At 40.8% G+C, this 24,146-nt stretch overlaps 1 protein-coding gene across 5 annotated transcripts in view; it reads right to left on the reverse strand.

Moving 5' to 3' along the window:
* MCTP2 (multiple C2 and transmembrane domain containing 2) overlaps window positions 1-24,146 on the reverse strand; it is a 117,710-nt gene that overhangs the window by 61,137 nt on the left and 32,427 nt on the right. For all 5 annotated transcript variants that reach the window (XM_086848291.1, XM_086848288.1, XM_086848289.1 and 2 more), the window contains 8 exons: window positions 23,180-23,322; window positions 22,298-22,374; window positions 21,048-21,159; window positions 19,122-19,157; window positions 10,528-10,692; window positions 9,054-9,184; window positions 2,409-2,595; window positions 1,581-1,674 (listed from right to left, as the gene is read on the reverse strand). In XM_086848291.1, the coding sequence (XP_086704417.1) occupies window positions 1,581-1,674; window positions 2,409-2,595; window positions 9,054-9,184; window positions 10,528-10,692; window positions 19,122-19,157; window positions 21,048-21,159; window positions 22,298-22,374; window positions 23,180-23,322 (945 nt within the window). The remainder of the gene's footprint in view (window positions 1-1,580; window positions 1,675-2,408; window positions 2,596-9,053; window positions 9,185-10,527; window positions 10,693-19,121; window positions 19,158-21,047; window positions 21,160-22,297; window positions 22,375-23,179; window positions 23,323-24,146) is intronic.

The following is a 24,146-nucleotide window of genomic DNA, read 5'->3' on the forward strand; positions in this document are numbered from 1 at the left end:
AATATAATGACAGACTGAGTAACCTTTTACTTAAGCAGAATTTCATTCTGTGCTATGCACAAGGAATGTGTGTCACATACTCTGTATGAAAAGTCTTTGAATTGCAGAATCAAGAACCTGCGTGTCTCTTCCAATGTTCATTATCCACCCACATGCTCCTGTTTGAGTACTGAGGGAGAGGGGGCCAAATCCATCACTGATGCAACTGCTTTAGCATCAGCAAAGTTTTCCAGAGGGTAAATAACCTTTTGGGCTCAGCTCTTTCCATGAATTCTGTCCATATTCACATATTTCTAGATGGAACTTTTGGCACATGGCAAAGCTGGGGCTGCTCTGCTGTTCTGCACTTATTAAATCCAATTAGTCAGCAAGGTGCAAGTTACACTCCTAATTCCATATGGACCTACACATTATGTCAATTTAGATATGGATTTCTTTACAAGTTACTTTTCATTTTTGACAGGTTTTGGTTTGGTGTTTTTTGGGGTTTTTTTTTTTCAAATTAAGTTCTTCAATTCCTTAAAATACTGCTCTCTGCTGTAAGCATTTTTTTTTCCAATTCAGGGTTAAGCAGTGAATTGAATATAGCCCTAAAATAGTACCATGATTAATCATGGGCTTTCTCCTTTGCTCCTTTCTTTAGGAGCAGCATTCTCTTATGTAACAATGCCTCCACAAATGTAACAATTCCTCCACAAAGGAATGGGGCAAGAATGTTTTCCTTCTACCATCTTTCCTGCCTTTATCAATAAGTTATCTTAAAAAAATGAGTGTGTCAGCAAATACACAACACACAATGCTCTGCCTATGAATTATGAGCTGCTGTGAGATAGAGAGGGGAATTAAAAGGTCTCCAGAATCCTGGAGATGATGATAATAAAAATAATAATATCCAGGCAGTTGCTACAGAGAAGTATCAACCTCCTAGACTTTCCTCGGAGGTACAATATAAAGTTGTGGTTTTAAAAGGTGTTAGTGTCCACTGCTGTCAGGACCAAGCACAACCTGAGGAACAGCTCAGTGGAAAATCCATACTTTTCATGAAGTAAGAGCACCAAAAAGGTCATCCCAAACTGAAGTCTCAAATAAGCTCCAAGAGAAAGCATCTCAACCCAGTCCCATTTCTGACAAGCTTTCTGTCTCGTTCAGGTGACAGCCTGCAGCATCACCCAAACCCACACAGCACATCAGACCCCCCAAAATCTTTCAGTCTTGTTCCAAACTCACAAGACACCTGACAGAAGATGGAGAACCTTTGCTTTGCAGGCAGCATCGCTTTGTATCAACTCTTATTTTTTACATATTCCTGGTGGAAAAAACACTTAGCATGATGTGCTGTTGTAAAGTTATCTGTCAGATTGCTCAGGTCTAATGGGAAATTAAAATCTCCATCCACTGGACCTTCCCACATGCTTTTGGCAGTCAAAGCCATTTGGTATCTCAGTTCCCTGAGGCAGGTTTCACTGCTGGAGAGATGAATGGGATGATTTACTTCTCCTTGATCAACTGACAGTACTGCACAAAGTCTATCATTTGCAATATATTACAGAATCAAATGCTGCAAAATAGAAACAAAATACCTGAAAAGTCTGCTGCCATCAGGTCCACTGCCTTTAAAACTTTGACTTGTAAGAAGCCAATGTCCTTTATGTCACGAAAGGAATTCTTTACACACTGCAAGGAGAAAAGATGTATTTCACTTGCAATTCAGTAAGAAACAGAGACAACTGGACCACTAAACAACTCATCAGCAAATTGGTTAGGTTGGAAGTAACTTCTGAGATTATCAAGTTCAACAATTAACCCAGCACTGCCACACCCACTCCTAAACCATGTTCCTAAAAGCTGCATCTACCCATCTTTTAAATACCTCCAGCACCGATGAGTCAACCACTTCCCTGGGCAGCCTCTTCCAAAGTCAAAAACCCTTTTGGTGAAGATATGTTTCCTAATTTCCAATCTAAACCTCCCCTGGCACAACTTGAGATACACTTATTCTTTCCTGACCAGCTTTTGAAGACATGGAAGCTATCACAAAGCTTTATTTCCCAACATTTGAAAGTCTGGAAAATAACCTCCCTAAAGGAGGGAATAAAGCTAAGTATATTATTAGCTTTTCACCATATTCAGTGTTTCATTCCCCATGAAAACCTCCTAATACAATTCAAGTTTGCAAAGAACAGCATTAGTAAAAAACTCAGCAAATACAAATAGACAAATTGCTTGGGTCTATCTGCCCTGTAAATCTCCTTGTCATTTGAAATGCAACTACTCCATTTAATAGTTTTCTTCAGTAGGGGACACGTTATTATGACTGGAGAAATTATTTTTTTTTTCCTGCAATTTGGACTATTAAAAAAAACAAAACAAAACAAAACAAAACGAAAAAAAAAGAAAGACAAACTCACATAACGCTGAGAAATCTGTCGCCGTTCATTGGGGTCTCCCAAAGGACAGACACACAGATCAGAGATAGACACTCCTGTACATGGGGCAACAGCAATCAGCATCAGCAGGGACCCTGGATGTCTTTCCAGAGGCAGCTCCAAGCAGTTGGTCTGCTTTGTTGGCAGGGCAGTAATGTCAACGTGGCACCTGGAACGACATTGCCAAGGGTAAATAAGGAAAAGGAGATGGTAAAAAAAGAAATAATAAAGCAATGTTTATATTGATTTCAGCAGCAAGCAGGGACCAAAACTTATTGCTTCTTCAGGATAGAAAGAGTGGGGAAAAAATCATCCCAAAATTAAACATGGGAAAACCAATTAGGCAGTTTCTACTGCACTTAGTGTCAGATTTTGCTTTCTGGTCTGTCTACTGGTAAGGGGAGGTAAAAGGTTTGGGCTGCAAGTGCAGGAGGAAAACTTAACTCTGGCCTGCCTCACTTCCCATCTAAAATCCCCCAGTGTTTTGTGATGGATTTGAAACACAATTTTATTTCACCTGGGGGAAAAGAAAAGGGGCAAATGCAAAATTTAAAACATTAGCCTAAAATAGATTCGTTTCTTTAAAGCCACATACTCCATTTTATGCTACATTATACTGTATGCCCCAATCTCTTTTACAAGCCTTACTAGAGTTACATTTTCAGTGTACTGTTGTATTTCCCAAAGGGAAAGATTGTCTTAAAAGTCACCCCCCACCCATTCTTTGCACGTAATACGTATCATTAACCTGATGCTTCTCCCAAAAATAAAAATAAAGAGGATAAAAGAGAAACATTCATAAAAAGACAACAATAAAATATGAGTATGGGCTACAGCAGAGAGATCACCAGGCAGCCAGTTACACACAAAGGGAGTGGTTAAATGTAACAAAATGTCTAATCACTTGGCTCGGCTAAATTCCTTCTATTTAGAAGTCCAGTAAATGGAGTGGAACTTTCTTGAACCTCCGTGGGGCTTGGCTTGTAAGAGCAGGCTAAATAAAAGTTACAGATGAAAAAGGGTAAAAAACAAAGCAAAATAAAAAAAAACAAACAAAATAATAATAATAAAAAGAAAAAAAAAAGTAAAAGGAGAAGGTTTGCTGCCACACTACAAGAGGAGGAACATTCCTCAAAGGGACGGGCAGTGGATGATGGAGAGTGAGGGGTTTTGCTTCACTTAATGCCTGCCGACAAGTTTTTATTTAAACTAAACTTGTTAAGGTGTTGTCTTAATAAGCTAAAATTCCACAGGGTTCCCCCAGGTGGGTTTCTTCTGGGTAAATGGTGCATGTAGTGTTCCTGATTGATCCCATTCCAGTAGTAGAGCTGGAGCAGTTTATGCCCATCTGCTATAAATTGCATGCTTTCCGCTTCTTAACAGCCTATTTTCTGTGAATGCTAAAGGGGGAGAAAAAAAAAGGAAAGGAAAAAAAATCTCAAAACATTTCAGCCTGAGAGCCCAAGAAGCCGTGTTATGAAGTAAAAGCCACTGCTCTGATGAGTTTCTGAGTTGTCCAGTAGCTGCGTGTATTAAAACACAGCTCCTTAAGCTTCCTCTGACCACAATCAACCAGAATGACTTTGCCTTAAGTGGGCTCTTTTCTCTCCACTGCTCTAGAGGTACAACAGGTTTCAAGTTTACTCTTATTAACTGCTTTCAAGTGCTTTGAAAGAGAAGGAAAATAAACCAGGCAGAGTACCAAGACGGCTGGGCGCGTAGGCTGCCTCTCAACACCATTTCCAAGTGTGAGAGGTTGCATTTAAAGCTCATTGCTACGCCTAGACTCTTCAGAAAAATATGACAGGAAAAGTTACAGCAGGAAGGAAAACAAAACAACAACAAAGAGAGAGAAAAAGACCTTATTTCTTTCTGAGAAAAAGCCCTTATCACTTCCATACTGGAGGTCAACATCACCTTGGCTGCATTAACGCTGCTGATGTCTCAGGCTGCAGCAGTTTCACTGATACTTTGGGTATCAGCACAAAAAGAGGGGGGATGTATCCTTATCCTGGAGTTTAGTTTTTTGGGTTTGTTTGTTGTTTTTTTTTCCCAGATGCAGAAAGTGAAGGAAGGAGAGGGGAAATCTCAAGGTCACCCAGCTGGTCTGAGATTCAGCTGGCAATAGAGGCCATGTCTCCCACACCAGCATTGCATACACCACCCACTCAACACAGGCCACAACTGGGAAAAGCTCCAGTTGCTTTTTATGTTTAAAACTTTCCACGGAGTAAGACAGAAAACACAACTAGTTCAGACAACAGTGCATCTCCCACCAATAGATAACCTCAAACTCTATCATGTGTCAAGGGCAAAGTTAAATATAATTCTATCTTGTTTAGCAAATTGGAATTGTTTCTCTTCTTAAAATAATTTGATTTGCATAAGGTTAAAGAAAAGATGGAGTATAAGGGTGTGGGGGTTGAGGGATGCACATGTGGAGGGGAAAACAGCAGGAGCTGGAATGTAAGTATTTCTTCCTCAAATCATGTCTGATTTCTGTGCAAACTAACTTTCCTTAAAACATCTGCGTTCACTCAAGGTATGCCTGTATTTTCTTGTGAGAAGCAGAAAAGAAAATCCACATTTGCTCTGGCAAAAGGCTTAAGAAAAAACAAAAAAAAGACAATCTGTTTAATTTAGGTTATACAACAAAATTGACCAGACTGCAGAGAATGCAGCTTGGTAAAACAATTAGACATTCAATTTAGTATATAAATTCAGCAATTTCCACACTAACACTTCCACACTATTAAAACGAGTCTAATGACTTCCCTCATTCTCTTGAAACAGAAACTCTTCCTTCTTTCCCATCTTTCTATCTGCAAGATCTTATTACAGATAATTATTTTACAGGAAAGCAGTAAGAGACTATTGTGATGGGCACAGAATCAAACTAATGGAGGCAATCCACTTTTGTTTAAAATCGCCTGCTCTGAATGCAAAGGGCAAAACTCTCAGAACATTTATATTTTAGGTGATACAAATGATCTCCTGAGTTAAATTCTCGACAGTAATCCTATCTTAGGATAGCTCTGCTTGTTGTCATCTTTTGCTATGCAACATATTAAATTCAGACATAATCTTTCACACAAGTGGCTACACACACAATCTATAGGGGCTTCAGTTCTGTAAGTTAAGAATACATTGTGCACACAACTGTATCACTCTTCTTTCTTTTAACACATTTAATTCAATTAATTAAATTCTTTCCTTCCTCCTCCTGATCACTATTGAGGTCTACACCTCTATATTAGCCTCTAATCCTGTACAGATTTAGTTTTCATTTAAGAATGTTCTTCTGACTTGAAGCCCTCACCTGGAGCTTCCTTTTCCCCCATTTTTTTTTCTTTTTGCAAAGAAATATTACTTGAAACACTACACAGTAAATTTGGGATTGAAATACTTATCAGGAAATCACATGTTAAAATTTCACTAAAAGGTGCTGAGGTTAGCTTCTTCCTAGCCATGGAGGTCTATTTTATTTTCCCATTCACAGTTAATCAAATTATGACAGGAATCTTTAAATATATATAAATACATACAAAAAAATCTGTACACAACAGTGTCATTTTACCTCCTGCAGACTTCTTGAAAGCCCTTCACAAAAGAGAACAGAATCATCAGAGAGTACAGAAAGATGTATCTATGATTAATACCTGAAATTTCAAATGCCACAAGTGTCAGGGAAGCAATTAATAAGATCTTATTGTGACTTATTCAATGGACAAATTTTGTTTTTTTCTGATTCATTCTGCAGCCTGATAAGATTTAAGTGCAGGTTTTGGTTGCAGCCATAATGGGGATTTTACTGCTCCATCCCAACAGCACAGCCTTTAAAACACAGGTTGTTTCTTATTGCAAAGACAGTTTCCTGGAGGCATTCATCATAAAGATATTGGATGCACTCCAGTCTCAGAGCTCATGGTCTTAAGTTTAGCAATTTTTGTAAAATCTCTTTCTTGAGGTAAAAATGTGAAGGAAAACCCTCCAACATTCTGCAGCATCTCTTTTTCCTGAATATATCTCCTAATGCAGAAACACTCTCTAACAACCTGGCATAAACAATTTAACTCTGCCTGGACAAATTCTGCACACGTCAACACCTTTGTTTATTCATATACATTAACATCTTCTCCTGTTTATAGCATGCCTCTTATCCCACAGGACACAAAAAGCACTCAATAAACATTACTAACAGTCCTGTGCAGACTAAGTAGAGGGATTATTTCACCCAGCACCAAAATGCAGCCAGCCCTCAGTGTCAGAGCTGCAGGATTTTAAGTGAGGAAGAGTAAATTGGACCCAGCTGAAACTGTAAGAAGACTGCAGGTAGGCTGAATGTAATAATTTAGCTTGTGATATACACTGACAGTGAGGGTTTGTTTTGTGATAGAAGGGTGACATGAAATGTTTCCTCACTAATTCAGAAGCACACAAACACCCCAGGTGTTTGTGTTCAGCACCAGAGGTCCAAGGCATTCCTTATTCTGCATGTTCCATGTTTCCACAAACACTTCAGGTCCTATTTCAAAAAGAGTATTTTACCTTGAAAACAAATTATGCCTGGGAGAAGAACCATATTCCAGACTCTTAAGGCATCTGTACTATCTGAAATCCTGGGTCTAAAGGAATTAATAGGAATCTTTATGTCACAAAAGGTCTGCAGTCAGGATTATCAGATTTGACTCCACTGTGAGCACCTCCAACTTCATTTAAACATTAAAAACATGCATATATTTAAAGGTTTAACCAACACAGTTGGAGGTTGAACAGGCTGGAAGGGACCATAATGAATTCCAACTCTATTCATAAATTGACCACAAAATTATTAAGTCAGATCCAGAAAATTTTGCTTTTTCCTTAAAGCCATGCAAATTATTTGATGGCAGTTGGCTGCACTGCTGTGTGTAATGACCGAATATAACCCACAAAGAATATTTCTTACAATGATGTTGTGAAATCCAGAAATCTCAAAACTCAACTTGGAAATCATGGAGACAATAAACATGGCACCTCATAATGCTGTTTTTCCAAAAGAATCATTTTCCAGATTAGACTGCATTTGAACCCTTCATAAAATATTATTTATAGGGTGTCAAAAAGTTTCTACACAGTAGAAACAATACCTGTTATTATGCACTTGGTGTTTACCTATTCTTGCAATTGCTCTTCAAAAACTAGTGTATTTTTTCCCTTTTTGATGCTACAGCCAATTTGCTGTGCTTAAGACAACAAAAGCAAAAAGGTTTTCTCCATATAGTCATCAAAAATAAATTTAAACATAGAATCACAGAGTTGTTTGGGTTGGAAGGGATCTTAAAGATCATCTTGTTCCACTCCCCCTGCCACAGGCAGGGACACCTTCCACTAGACCAGGCTGCTCAGGGTCCCCTCCAACCTGGCTTTGAACACTTCCAGGGATTTGCCCTTAAAGATTTACCTTTACTTCAAGGTAAATCTACCACATGGACCTCACCAGTGCTGAAAAGAATAAGCATTTCACTGGTAGTTTTTGCCACACTAAACACCACCTGCCAGAAAGCAGTAGGAAAAAAGTGGGGAGAAGCCTAGGGAAAAATTAAAATAAAGGGGAAAAACCTAAGGAAGAATTGCTCCAGCATCAGAGACTGACGTAAGGCAAGCTGCAAACAGCTCTTTATTTCTTAACTCTAAACAGAATATCAGAAGTAATGGAAGTAACTGTGAGAATGGAAGGAACAGATTCATCTTCAGCCACTTCTCCATGTGATGAGCAAGAGCACTCAGCCAGAAAGAATTTCCTGCTCTGCAAAACCACAAACATTTGTAGAGCCAAAGGGCATTGTTCTTCTCAGTGAATAGTCTCAAACTATTTGAATGCCTAAAGTAAGAGAATGTTCTTCTGAGTTACTGTTATTTAGTCAGCACATTGTGAAACCCCAGCCAGGTGAGAGCAGCAAACAACTGCAGGCAGGGTCCCACCCTCAGGAAATTTAGAGTTGTGGCAATGATCCTGCCAGCAGAAGAGCATGGACAGACCAAAGAGGGTGTCCAGTAAAGTGAATGGTTCCTGGTGCTGCTAAATGTACCCAACAGCACAGATGTTGTCTGGGGAGATGGGTCCACAGGATAATGCTGAAAGCCAAAGGAAGGAAGAGAGAGGCACTACTAAGAATAAAACACTACGAATTCAGATAGAGTGGAATGGAATTAAAGAATCTTAGAAGAACACAACATCAAAGTGCAAACAGAAAAAAAGGGACATCACTCTCAAAGGAGCACAAAATCCCTGGGCTGCCAACAGCAGACCGTATAAAGATGTGCAGCAATATCATCACAAAAATACAGAAAAATCCTGCCTCTTGATCCCATTGAGTTCCCACAAGATTTTGGGGTTTAGAGGCAGCTTGAGCGTCTCTGCATTCAGATTTTGGCTAAGAGATTACCCATTAATAGGTTTTAATAAACATAATATAAACATAACCTGGACATGACTGGAATAAGGACAGAAAAATGCATTATGATGCCAGTAATGAAAACAAATTGATTAGTTTAAAAAAATAAAGTCAAAATAACTTTATTTTTAGTGCTTAACACATTCTCCCCCCCCACAAAAAAATAAAATCGAACTCAAATCCAACTTACGTTCCCAAAAGTTCCTCGTGCTTTTTGTTATCCTTTCTCCACACCTCAATGTCCAATATATCCTTCCTGTCAGAGAAGTAGTGAAAATCAAACTGTTCCCTCCACTGAGGATTTGCACTCTTACACAGTGTCTAGAAAACATGCAGTTATAATATTTACTTTTCTTAAACAGTACTTATTTTCACAGTAAATCAAAAAGAAAAAAGAAATCAATTCTACAGAAAAAGGCTGGATGTTAGAGCATCAAGTACTAATTTAATTCCAACCAAAACTCCCCAGCCCATCACATATCGTCTCACCTTTCTAAATATTCTATTTCCTCCCTCTCAATAACAATAAATATACAGCTGTTATCAGAATGAATGGCTGGGAAAAGGTAGACCACACCAGCTCCACTTCCAGTGGACTGTGTTCATCATTCACCATCACACACTGGAAGAAATCAGGAGTAACCCTTCTGAAGACAATCACCTGGAAACAGGTTTGAATGAACTAAGGAACCCAAAGCAGTATTTTTTCACCCTCCTGTGTTCAGCAAACAGCTCAGCCTTGCAGATTCACATCTTTGGGCCATTAAAGAGACACATAAAAAGGGACTGTAACAGGAATAACATCTACTTATTCTAAAGTAACTAAACCATTTGTTATTTTTCAAAACTATTTTTCTAAATGAAAAACATATCATGACCTTGGTTTGAGGTCTGATGTGAGGGACAGAGTGCAGGTTTCAGATGTGCCTACATCCAAACGTTATGTTCTGTGAACTTGCTCTGTACATTTTGTACAGGAGGAGGTTTGTTTTCTCCTCCTCTGCACTTCCAGTTCATGACATGCAGAGCTCCTGCTCTCTCAAAAGAGTATTATTTTAATTATACCCTTTCTTCTTATTAGACTTTCCAGATGAAATGTGGTTTTTTTGGGAACCCCATTCATTTGTTGGATCCTTATATAACTGAACTGTGTACAGATAAACACAGCCTAGAAGAATAAAAATTAGTATCAAAACTGTGGAACATTTTATCTGTTTGGGGGGGCAAGTTCTGCAGTATGTAACATATTTTTCAAGGAAAGTACTTTAAAAGAATAATAATTCCCCTGCACTGGAAACCATTTCAGGTCTACTTTTCCAGCAGATCTAACCACTGCAAGCTCAACTTCTGTATTGGCAGAGAATAAAACACACGTGTGATGCATGTAGCTTTATTTCATTTCATATTAATGTCAAACATCCATCAACATGATGAGTATGTTAAATGCACAAAACACTGATAACACACAATATTTCTAACTTGCTCTTTCTCTACTGGCATGAAAACAGAACAAAATGTTAATGCTTCTGGTCTGGTCTCCTGGTTTTGAATTCACTTATCTAAAAGATATCGAGAATAGTTCCATCTGAGGTAGCAACACTGGTAAAAGAAACACCAAGCACCTTATTGACTTCAGACAACTTAAGGAAATCCTTAATACTTACCTTGCTCTTGTATCTTTGATCTCCCAGTTTGAGGAGAATAAAAATCTCTGCCAAGCCCCCTCTGGGCATGTTCTTCCCCTCCAAGAGGGTGATGGTGACCAGCCCGTTCCACAGCTGGTTCTTGCGCAGAGACTCCGAGAGCCGCATGTTCCGCATGAAACTCGACTGAAAAGCAAGGCAGCAACACAAAATGTGTCAAGACCAAAACACATTTTCATGCTCACGTTAACTGTGCTATGAAAGCACACCAGGAGTGAGAGAGATGCTTCCCTAACAATGAGCAGGCAATGGAAGGCAGTAGGATGTTATGGATTTTCTTCCCGACTGTACTACAGTCCCTGTGAAGGGATGGTGCTCAATGTCACAGCAAAATCAGCAGGGTTTGCTTAAAACCACCAGAGAAATCACCTTCAGCTACCCTGGCTGAGCTCTGGCAAGAGCAGACCTCGAGTACTGAGAGCAATCTGATACCTTGACTCAGGGAAAGGCACGGGAGAGCAATGGGGAACGGAAGAGGGGAGAAACTAAACTTGAAAATGTCTCCAGCTACGTCCATAAAACGCAGGTCTGTCCTGTCTGGGGACACAGCCCAGGACCATAAAGCCCACAGCCAGGTGAAAGGCTGAGCAGCATCTTCCACCTCCTCCATCACTCAGCCACCCACTGCCCGCCTTAGCTCTTTGCCCGCTGCCTCTGCTGTTCCTGCTTCCAGAAACTGAGCCCACGAATCAAAAATACTGATGCCTGCTGAAAAAACACTGACACCACCAGGCTCTTTATCTGGAGTTATGGTTACCTGGTAGCCACATTTGTTACCTTCGCAGCTTCATCTCGCACAGCACGGCTGCGCTAACAGTTTGCTAACTGGCAATATTTTATTGGACAGAGGATGATTAAATAGGCCTTTATTTGGGGGGAGTGAGCTGGAAACATTAAAACTCAAGGCTATACTCTTCTTCCTGCAGTAAAAATCCTGCCATATTTTATTCTCCTGAAGCAACTTTTAACTCGCCACACTTTGGAGCTTCAATCATGTCATGTACAGGTGGGAGCAAGACGGAGGAGAAGATTTCACAAGTCACTTTAAAACAGGACGTGTTAGCTTTAAAAGCAAGTAAGAAATGTTGTTGCTAAATAAAACGATTGCAAAAGCACCTGATGTCTGAAGATTACTTTTTATGGATCAATTACCCAGCAACAAAATTCTTAAATCATAGGTGGTGAACTCACAAAATTTTTACTTGCTTTTTACTGGTTAAAATACCAAATTCTGAATCCCACAAGCATATTAATATACTTCTATTTAAACACCCCGTTTGGCTTTCCTGGCACAATGGGTAAAAATTCCTACCTTTAAAAAGAAAACGAGATTTTGATTCATAAATCCAGCTGCAATGTAATTTCTTTTCTCTCTTTTTTTTTTTTTTTTTTTAAAGTTCGTCTTTTGGGCCAAAAAGCTAAAGCATGACTGTTCCCATGGACATACTTCAAAGTCCCAGCAGATATACTCCTCCCTAAACACTGCAACTATTTCAAAATCCTTTTTATAAAAAAGGGAGTAATGTCCACAAGGGATCAAAGGGCATTCTACAGTCTGGCAATCGCCTTAGAAAAATGGCAGTGCTTCCATGAAATATGCCCTAAAATAATTTTGCAGCTTGGTATGTCCTAATTTCGAATTGGATGTTTATCTTGGAAAGGCTTCTATCTAACTTGTCCATAAAACAGCTCCACTTAGCTCTATGAGCCCTGTGAAAATGGAATCCAAAGCTGGCTATTAAGGGGGCCTGGAGATTGCTTCCATATGGCGTAACAGCATGGGAGTGGAGGGCTAAGGCCTACAGCAGGCGCTGCTTGGCTTGAGCTCCCCATCTATCCATGGACACTCATTGCATTACACCATAACATCTGGATTATTGCTTGTAATGTCCCTGGGAAATATCCACTTCCCATCAAAGCCTTTATCTATCTCGCTTGTACTTTGAACATTTTAGTATTTAACATAGTCATGTTTGATGTGATGTACTCGCTGCTTTAGGAGCAAGGATTTTTCCCTCCCCCTCCTGCTCCTTCCTTGGAGGAGGAAGAGGTATTTGATGTTAGTTCACAAAAAAAAAAAAAAAAGTAAAGGAAAAAAAAAAGGCAGATGAAGTTTATTATCCACGTTACAATTTCTTTTAAAAACAAAGCATCCAGCTCTCTTCAAAGCTTCCAGGCTGAACACAAAAGACAGTTGTTATCACTCAGTTTTCGAATCAAACTTGGATTCTTTTCTTTTTTTCATCCAGGCCAGTATTTTAGGGATTCACTCAGCACTGGGGACCTTCCTAGCCCAGCTCTACAGCACACATAACCCCACCCTTGTAGCTGCTGACTTGACAGTTCAAAGGACTTTTGGGAGGTACCCAAACCAGCCTGGATCCCACACAGCCCCAGGAAAAATCAGCACCTGCACTCAGCATTCCTGGAACACATTGCAATGCGCCAACCTTGACCTCCCAAAACAGGTGGCACCAAGCAAAGAGCCTTCTGCACCCCCTTCTCTGGCTGTGCAGCTGCAGGAGCGCCCTCAGCTCCTCTCAGAAGAGGGGTGTGCTGCTCTCCAGCCACAAGGACCTGCAGGAGATCCAGCAATCCCTCTGCAGAGTGGAGCCAAGATGTTTGCAACTGGTTTTGGGCACGGTGCTGACCTGCAGCAGCTCCACACAGACCCCACGAGTGCCCCCAGCTTCCCAGCACCCCCCGTCCAGCCCTGCCCCTGCACAGGGCTCTCTCCAAAGCGAGCACAGGAAGGCTGCTTGCCTTACACCCCTGCGAGACACAGCACACCAGGAATGCTCTGGATTTCCTGGACATGCCCAGGTCGCCCCCACAGTCTGCTCAGCAGGTCTGGCACATTTCCTGTGCTTCGTAGCACCAAAGAGCCCCTCTGTACTTGCTCTGTGGCCACCTCTCCAGCCTCCCCAGGTATTTGGCAGGCTGTTCCCCTGACCACCCTGATGGAAATCCCGGTGAAGCAGGCAGTGTCTCAGATTCCACTCACAGTTTCTGGAAGGAAGCACGTCTGGGGAAAATCAGATGTGTGGTAGACCCACAGACCCAGGCCTTCAATGAGGCAACTTTAGTGCTGCCTAGGGAAGTCTGCACTATGGAAAATGCCTCCCAGGTGACAAGAAAATGATATTGCCTTCTTTATTTTAGACATCTTACCTCCTTTCTGATACCCCACACCTACTCATTTCAAACTGATTTACACAGAGCTAATTGATTAAACTTCACAGCCTCCCTCTGAGCTGGCAAAACTATTGCAGAGCAGAGCACAGAGAAGCACAGCCATTAGTCAAACAAAGTTACTTGGACAAAACAAGCACTGAAAAAACCACCCCAAGCACTCTCCCTTGCCTCCAGCCACCACTACCCTAACCTGCCTTCACAGCTACACCAGAAAAGCCAAAACCCTGGTCCATTCTGGCTTGAAAATGAGGACATAATTGCTTAATCAGTGACAATTTTGAAGGGTTTTATCAATTCAGCTCTTTCTTTTGCTGTTACCTCCCAAGCTCCTGACACCTCCACACTTGGGTACTGCAGCTCCTCCCCTGCTGAACCCGAGCCCTTCCCAGCTGGGCTCCCACACTGGATGCCAGGTCCTTCAGGCCTCTCCTGCTTTATTTTCCTGTAAGCTCTCTGCTCACGCTCTGGCTACATCCCAGACCCAAGTAAAGGTGCCTTGCTGAGGAACAGAAAAGTTGGCTGAAGCTGGGATCAGGCTACAGGGCTGGAAATTAAGAAACATATGATTTATGGTGGAAGCTGGCACATATCCCAAGCACAAGGCATTGGACAAGCTTGCTTATTCCTTCCCCTCATCATTTCTGAAATCAAGGTAGCCTTGAGATCAGAATTTGAGGGCTGTCTCTAGACAGAGCTCTAATTTTGCCTGGGCTCTGTGTGCAAATAAGCAGTAACACCATAAAGGTCACCTCTGTGCGCAGTTCACTGCTGTAAAATGGATAAAAACTGGAACTAAAGACATCCCTCAAACAAGCCAGCCAGAAAAAAACTAAACAAAATGAAACCACAAAAACCCCAAAAACAGACAATAAGCACAAAAATACTCAGAGATCCTTATTCCTTAGAACAAACTAGATGTTTTTTGAGTCTAAGAACCCATGTCCACTACAGATTTTGGGACTGTAACTCATCAGATAAGTAATGAGCAATATCTGAAGCCGAAGTACGGCCTGGTCATAGAGCAGGACCCTGCCACAAAAGGACCAGAAGATGGTTCTTCTCCATCTGCTTAGAAAGGACACTTGCCCAAAAAACATCCCACAGTTCTGAACAGAAAAATTAAAAATCAGCACTCACATCACCACTCTCAAAATCTTGTTCCTGGTTTCAAAATGAATATAAAAGTTTTTCACATCAACTTTCAATTTTTTTATCACTTTCTGGTCCTGGTTTAAAAAAGAAGAGTGAGCAGGTGGGCTATACTCTGCCTTCACAGAGCCAAATACAGGAGCTGAACAAGAATGACAGAGCTTTGGAGGGGAAAGAACCGGCTCATTGACCCAGCTTCACAAAATCCTTTAGGAGCTCCAGTCTCCCTGATAACTCCATTTGTCTATAATCTCCCTCTATAGGCACCCAGCAAATCCCCTCTGGTGCATCAGGGCTGCTTTCAAATCCGTCTCTTTTCCTGACACACACATACATGCCCCAAGTTCAAACTTGTTTTTGAAGCAATAAAGAGATGCAGAAAAATTGTACATTTAAATGACACGGCGAGGTGGCCAAGTGTGAAGTGAGCCCATCTCTCCCATCTTTCATTTAAAAGGATGAGACAGGACAACAGAAAGCCTGCTGCAATCCCTGTGAAGAGGTCAACGTCAAAACTGGGCCACGTAATTTGCCATTTGAGAAAACAACAACACACAAATAGGAGGACTCTTCGGACCTCTCCTCATTAGGCTGAGAAACCATTTTTGCAGAGGCAGTTTCCCCTTGGGAAAGAGGAGAGGGCAGTGGGAAAGGCAAGTGAACCAACACGAGATTGGCACCACGAGGCGTGACCCTGTGGCGAGCGCGTCCCCGCGAGCGCCCGGAGAGCTCCGCTGCCCACGGGGGACTGGGGGAGAGAGCCAAACACAATGAGGCAGACAAAAATGAAACCTAACAGCCCACACAGGGAAACAAAAAAAAAAAAAAATAGAAAGGAGATTGAGGGATTCTCTCCTGCGATGAGATGCTTGAGGAGCCCTTGGGTCCGGTCAGCCTTTCAGCCAATTTATTCAATCAGCTTAGGCTATCAAGGTGGCAATTCCATCGCTTTTGTTTCAGGACTGAACTGCTGCAGGTCAATCCACCCCAAGCAGACCTGCTTATCTGCCTCCTGGATGTTCAACACTTAAAGGTTATTCAGCTGTACAAAACTGGAAATAGCGTGCAGGGCACTCAGGGTGAGACTCAAGCCACCCGGGACAAACAAGGGTACTGAGCATCAGCATGTTGGGCTCCAGCAGAGAGCTACCCCTCCCTAACTCCCTCTGTGCCCCAGAAAGGAAAGCAGAACAGAGGGGAGAGCTTGTCAATAGACAGATATGAGTGAATACATTAATGCTGCCTAATGGCATCCTCTTTCCTTTGCAATGCCACCCTCCATGAGGAAAAGAAGAAAGACACACTCTTGAAAAAACAGCTCCCACCGAGGACAATGCTGTTCTCAGCTCCCATGAAAAATGAGGGATCTGAATGTGCTGCCCATGTCTTGGGAATCCACCCAAATACGCAGTGATTCCCTTCCAGCAGCAGTGAAAAATATATACTGCGTAATAACCAAGAGATACCTAAATCATGCAGTTCAACAGCTCTTGCTCCAAAATGATTTAAAAGACCATACTGAGTTGCTGGAATCCTTCCTGCATACTCCCTGTAATGACCATGAGGCTACTGGAGCTGGACTGGAGATCTTGTGCTGACACAGTTTCGGTTGCTGTCTGAAATGCAGCTCTTTCTTCAAAAAGCAAGGGAGCTCAGAGAACACACATGAAGAGAGTGAAGTATCCACCACAGCCCACATGAGCCCTGCTGCCAGTCTGACATGGAGCTGCAACAGGTATCAATGCCATCAACATTTGGGGTAAATTTGGGAAGTCAGCAAGAATCCCGTGATTAATGTGAAAAGACTCATTTAGGACACTGATGTGCCAAATCTGCATTAAGACAACACAAAATGGTCAAATTAGAGGATAATCAGATTTCTTTCATGTAGGCAATACAGATTAAAAAACAGCTGTGAAAGTTATATTCATTTTGTCCATCCTTAAAATAAGTCATTTTCCCTGTATTTATAGAAGAGGAAAAGCTAAATATTACAATAAGGGTCAGCTGCAGTTCAGCACATAAAGAAAAAAAAAAAAATCCCAGGAAAACTATTTCAAATAGAAAACTTTTATTTGCTTAAACCTGGAGAGAGGAAATTTAGATGTCTCAGTTCAGCTGCTCAAATGGAAAGTAAACTGTGTTTTCCTCCTGCAGCACCCAACCAGAGTCAGCTCAGGAGCCAAAAAACAGACAAGCTTGTGTATCCATTACAGAGCTCTCTCCATTTCCCCTGTTCTCCTTATCCCTGTATCTTTATCTCGTCCAGCAGCATTGTTTTCTACCCCATCATACTCTCTGGCTATTCTTCCATAACCTCTTGTGCCTTCCCTAGACACCTATATTCCCCATGCACACAATTTTTCTTCCTAGCCTTTATGTTCTGCCACAAACTGCTAGTACTGCTTCCACAGAGCAGAGTTTCCTAACTAAAGATGGTTATTGATGTACAGTACTAGTGTTTTAGTGCAGTAGCAGAATCAATAAACCAGGAAATACTGCTTTGTCAGATTTTTTCCGGCGCATGCTGGGAAATATTTTTTACTGCCTTTGGATGGTCACAGAGGTTTTCTTTAGAGATCACACTGGAGCATGAACTGTGTCTTCCCTAGGAAGAGCTGAAGCTCTCCTACCCTCTAGTGACTGGAACAGAACAGAGCACAGGGTTGAAGCTTTTTTCATTTTAAACAATTCTTTTATGTCTCCTACATCAGCACCACGCTTCAGCATCTCTTAATTTTATTTTGAAAGGTATTAAGGCACAAGACAGAGTCTTGTGAGATGAAAGGATGACAGCTAAAGGTCCAAAAACACATATGAAAAGAAATTATACAAAACGAAATGAGATATTGCATAAAAACAAAAAAGGAAAAAAAAAAACCCTAAACAGAAAAAAAAAAAACACCCCAAAACTTCCAGTAACAGCAACCAAGACAGAATTTTGGCTATTCTGAAGAAAAAGAACCTGAGTTTAAAAACCTGACCCCCTTTCCCAGGTCCCAAAGCCAACCAGCATCCAGTGACAGCTGTGTGAGAAAGATGGGGATGAAGCAACACTGACCGAGCCAGGGCACAGTAATTTCCAGTGTTTTAGTTAAAAACTGAAGTGATGAGCTCTTCAGTTATTCCATCACTATCTACCAAGTAGCATTCAGGGATTCCTGGCAGCTCTCTGCTCCAAGCACTGCAATATCCCTGCAATCAGGGCTCCAAAGGCTGTACTTTGCACTTCTTCTGTTGACAAAAACATTCTTGCTGGCACAATACCTGAGATGGTTGGCTCCTCTACACAGCACACCACAGTTGGAATGAATAAAACAAGAGGAGGTTAATGATTCAATCTATTTAGGCACAAACCGGTAGTTACAGAGGAAAAATATCATGAGAACACACTCATCTTAAGAGCCAAATTCTGCTTTTCAGAGACTGAGACTGTACAGCTCTCAAGCTGGGTATTGGGGCTTGCACTGTCTGTATCATTGTTATTTACTCAATAGCAAATTAAGGCTTTACAGAACACATAAAAAGCCACAGTCTGTTTCCTGAACAAGTCAAAATCTAATGCAAAAATGATACAGGAATATAAAAGTAATGGAAGCCTGCAGGGATCCTACAGGAGACCAAGGGAAGCAATCTACATGGACATGTGGCAACACACAAATCTTGGAAATCCTGTTACAATGGAGGCAATGAAAACTCCCAGCTCAGCCTCCATCCCAAGAACAAAAGAAATTTCAAAACCCACAGGGGCAACCAGAAGAAATACTGCCTCACAAAATTCCACCCATGGTGAGAGGCAGCCCCAAAGACAGACAGGGATCCAGGAGAGCCTCATCCAACTCCTGCACCAGCCACAGTCTGGGTGCTCTGGAACAGATCAAACCCTCCACAGCTCCTTCCACTTCAGTTGAATTTACACCCCTTTCCTTAGTACAGAAAGTTTGTCTCCCTTTCTACAGCTCTTGGTGAATGGGGTCTTATGTTCACTTGCCACTAGACACAATCATGGCACCTACAATTAGAAAACAGCAGCAATTTCCCATCACAATGAATAGAAAAATCAAAAAAGGTTATCATAGCCATCACATTGTGACAGGTTGCCTCTACACTTGTGAGCTTTCCTTTGTTTAGCCTGTTTCAGAGGAGGGCACAGATTTTGGGAGGGGACCTTCATTTTCGTTAATTGGAAAAAAAAAATAAATATGGATTACCTTGGATGAAGTTCGTTTCTTTCGACTTGACCATCTCTGTTCATGACTCCCCATTATTGCACCAAAGAGAATCCAGGGAAAGGAAACAGGTAAGGAGTAAAATGGGGAAAGTGTTTAGTAAAATAATTCAAACAACAGCTTGTCAAATGAGTTAGAAAAGCCTATTACAAAATACAGGGCTAAATCTACAACTGCATCTCCATCTACCTTCCCTGCCTCATGGAACATAACAACCAACATGCTCAAAATACCTGCATTGCACCAAAAAAAGAGGCAATAAAAAAAAAAAGTAATTGAGAATAAAAAGTGGAGGGACCCAGAGCCATTAGTAAGAAACATGGCTTATACTTTTGGTGCCATCTGGTTCTACAGTAAGCTAATTTAAAAAGGGGGAAAAAAAATCATCGTGCTGTTAAGTGCTAATGTGGACAGAGCTATTTCACTGTTCTGATTCCTTTGGAAATGGCTGAGCAATCTGCATTTGAAATATGAGGGCTTAAAACATTGTCTTTAAAAAAAATTACAGTGTGCACCAGCTCTTCTATCATCTGCACTCTGAATGTTAACTAAGCACCCAAGAGTACCAAAAGCTGCTATTTAAACCAATAAGCTTTGTTTCACTGGCTAGGTCCACTTTAGCCCAGGCCTTACTAAAAATCCTAGAATTCCTGAGGTTCTTCTGACTAAACTAACTTTTTTGCTGAAGTAACTTTACATTTTTGCTTCACCCTTTCTTGCAATTCAGTTACACATGCCAACAATGCTGTCTTGTACAAGTTAGAGGGGAGTTCACACTCCAAATAAAAACCGTCTCATAATATAGACGTATAAATACACCATTATTTTAAATATTGCCATTCAGCTTTCAAATAATCACATGGTGAGATAAAAATAACTCTATTGTTACCTTATTAATTAAGACTTCACAATTCTGAAAAAGGCATGTATTTGGAAAATAAATAATGAACAGCAGATATCCCACATTAGCTTCTTCTCATTTTGCTTTCCAACCCCTTGAAACATTTATGTTTCTATAAATAATCCCATTCAGGCTGGAATTCCATACCTATAATTCAATAATGTGCTGTAAACAGCAAGTTTCATACTCAGCTCTGCAGAAAACTTGTAGAAATATTTTCTCTTAATATGTATTACATATATTTAAAACTAGTTCTGGTTTTTAAGACAGTCCAAGTAACTGCCTGATCTTGGGTATTCTCCATCCCTTGCTGGCCAGGAGCAGGATTATTCACCAATATTTGTGTGCTGCACACTCTGTATAAACACTAGGAGAAAACTTTAAAAATAGAAGCAAAAAAGCCACGTGCAGGACCTGAAATTTTAAAAAAAACTATTAGCTTCAGTTATGGTGTTCCCAATCTCTGCCCAGCTTCTCTGGGTTTCTAACATAACTGATCACCATATTTCTGCATCAGGAGCCAAGTTCAGTTAACTCAGTGAAACTGCCAGTGGGAAGATCAGGGTTTTTCCAGCAATCTCCTCCTCTCAGCCTGGTGCTCCTCCACAGGACAGTTTAAGTCTTGACATCCACACTCAGTTTTTAGATTTCACCTGGATAAGTTTTTTTCATTGTTGTTAAAAAAACAAAAAGGAAATATAATAGCTTTTCTTCAACCTGCCCATTGCAGTGCTGGACACATGGCCAGAGCACAGAGAGCACTGCCACAGTGCACATCACACTGACACGACAGAAGCACCCAGCTACAAATGTCCACACAACTTTAACCCACCTAAATACATGGGTTGTTGCTTTTTTTTTTGAAGTTATGCACTATCTCGATTTCAATATTGAGTCTCAGAGGATGAAAATAAAGGTGGCATTTCCCAGTAAATCAGATTATGCCAGCTCTTCTTTTCTCCCCCCTACAAATTCCAGCTACAAATTTGATTTCCTAAGCCACTTACATTTCTCTTGAAGTCTCCTTGCTTGACTGCTAGACTCAAGTTTAATACAATCACTCCCATGTCGTCTTCTAAACTGTTGGGATCTTCCAGTTTTAAAATCTGTTCAGTAGTTCTACACAGCAACAAAAAAAGGAAAAAAAAATAAAAAAAAGTTGTGCATTTATTGACTCCAGTTAACTCAAGTTGATTATTAAAGGTCAGGCTGAGCTGTGCAAATTTCAGCTTCTTGTCTGAAATTCCCAGTATTGAGTTTAAATGTTAAAATGGGAAATCTGGAAAGTTCTTTCTTGGTCCTGAAAAAATACACCCCTCTTTTAATAATGCAGCACAGTGCTCCTATAGCACTGCTCACTACTCATAACCCTCCATATGCAGGTACACACTGAATTAAGTTACTACTACCTCTACTACACAGAAGAGTGACAGGGAAACTGTCACTCCAAGTGAATTTTCTAATATTAATGGTTTGTATTTGACTCCAGAGATATTTATTCTGCTTTTAATTCTCCTCCATGACTCTGTTCCCTTGCTGGAAATAGGAATGCTGGTATTTTACCTGGTGGCACTATCTCATGGACAAATTAACATTTCTAGAAATTCAGATACAACAGCCACAGGAGCTACAACACCCCCCACACAGGGAAAACTCATTTCCCAAAAAAAAAAGAAGTCATTGCACAGCAAGAGAGTATAAAAGAAACAACTAAAACTTGAATTCCTGGCTTCCAGCTCCACACTGAGCCCAAGCAGCAGCAGCAGCAGCAGACAAAAGGCACAGGGCTTGCCTCGGCACTAAATCAGGGCCAGATGCAGCTGCTGCAGGCACGGATGGATGCGGGGGGAGGCTGGAAAAGGGCGCTGGCAGCAGCCAGGCAAAATGCTCCTCAGCCCCAGAGAAAGGCACCCCGTGGGGCTGAGGACAGGTCCCAAACCTTCTCCCCCTCTTCCTTCTTCCACCTCCATAAATTGTCCTGGTGAAGCTTTCCCTAAACAACGCTGAATTCAGAAATTCTTAGTCCCAGAACTGGGCTCCGTCCAGGCTGGATTTGAACCCGGCACATAACGCCGGATAAAAACGTCTGCAGAGATAGATCTCAAGTGATTTCTCTTGAAATCCCCACTCTTCTATCAAAAATAAGTTTTCATGAATAGAAAAAAAAAATCCCCAAGCCAGAAAAAAAGCATTTCACTACTTCCCTCTGTTTCTCAGTTAAGCTGCATTAATAACCTTTAATTAAATGAACTGTTACCTATTGAGTTCAAGTTCAGTGAGCGCTACAGATGCCGAGCCCATGAAGTCTGAAGAGGTTAAATCACGATCGTACACCTGGTGGCAAAATAAGACAAATATTTCCAATTTTCACATCATAAGCCAGTTTTATCCCAGGCGATGAAAGAACAGATATTTTAAGCCCTTTCAGTTCAATTTTGTATTTGAAAGATCAAAGCTTAGATGTAATTCAGGGATCACTTTCCATCTCCCCGCTTTAATTTGTATTTTTAGCTAAATATTTAACCAGCATTTTGAAAGTATCTTCTTAATATTATGTAAACAGAGACATGTGTGCTGCTATGGATTGTGCCTGCTCCTTTATACTCTGCACGACAGCATAATGAAACGCTGCACAAAAATCAGGTACTTCTGCTTACAGATGTTTTAGCAATTAGTGCTCACAACTGGTAGCTTGTGGTTCTGGTAACTGTAACGTTACTCATAACCAGAAAAGGCTTTGCTACTTGTCACGGCTGCATCCCAGGTAATAATTCTGTGCAGCCCAGCCAAATTACACTCCTAAAACGTGCTTCCGAAACCGCCCTTGGTTTCCCTGAGTTTGCACAAGCACCGGGGGAGAGAGAGAGCAGAATTCAGCTCCACGGCTTTAAACAGATCCAGTCAAGGAGTTTTATTTCAAACTTGGGTTTTTACAGACGGAAAGCAAAACATGCAAGTAAAATCTGGGAAAGACATATGTGCATTTTAATTTGAAATTGCTGAAGCTCTTAAATCGGATTGAGTTTTATGCCATGCTGCTACAGCGAATAAAAATCAGTATGTTTCTAAAGCTGAAAATAATTGCTTAAAAAAATATTGGCCAGTCTTTCAAAAATCTTACCAAAAGACCAAAACTTACCTTGATCCAGAGTTTTTGATCGAGGGTCTGTATGGGCAGCACAACAGTTTCATCCCAAACTGGGTTGAGGTTCTTGTAGACTACCTTACTTTTGTAGAGGGTTTTGCCATTCAGTTTAAACTTCACATATGGGTCACTTGTACCTGTGATATTAAATAAAAAATCGATTAGCATGCCTGTATGCAACTCCACTACCGTAAATTGTATTTTCATAAAATAATTAAAAACAGTTAATGGTAATTACCTATTTTACAAATACATGCGTATACTTAATTACCTATATAAAAATTGCTCATTCATACAGGAAATTTACAGACAGAACCAGAAAGTTATCTGAAAGCAGGCAACCAAAAAACCTTCATTGTTTGCCTGATCTCTGTTGTTTCATTTTTAAAGAACATTAATTGTTGTTTAACAACTCTGTTAAAATTTTAATTTGGTAAAAGAGCAAACAGAAGCAGAATTAAAGCACTATTTACAGGCCAACTAATGACACAGTGGAAGAGAGAAAATGTGATGCTGTGACTAGGAATATATTCAAAGGACCAAACTCCAGAGCATCGTAACTGGGATAGGAGCTCCAAGGAAACCAGTAACAATAGCTAAAATACCCGTCAGGATTTCATCACTGGTGTCACTTTGCCAATTTACTTAAAACCCAATTTGGGGTTTCAGTGGAAAAATGCCGACGTTATTCATCAGCTCAGGATAAAAACCACACAGAGAACAGACTCTGTAAAAACAAGCACTGTCCAGGTAACATGATTTTTAATCCAAGTGGCACAATTCGCCATGGCAATTATGTCCCTTGTTTTTATGGAGCAGATGTCCATGGACAGAGCGTGAGGCTCGTGCCACTCAGCAGCAATAGAAAGACTTGCATCTGTCAAAGGAAAACAGAAGAGGGAATCAACTTTTAATTATTGTTATTAAACTGGTGGCATCTGCACTAACACCAGCCACCATG

The sequence above is a fragment of the Cyanistes caeruleus genome, chromosome 13, assembly GCF_971803275.1.
Source record: "Cyanistes caeruleus chromosome 13, bCyaCae1.hap1.1, whole genome shotgun sequence".
Classification (NCBI taxonomy): Eukaryota; Metazoa; Chordata; class Aves; order Passeriformes; family Paridae; genus Cyanistes; species Cyanistes caeruleus.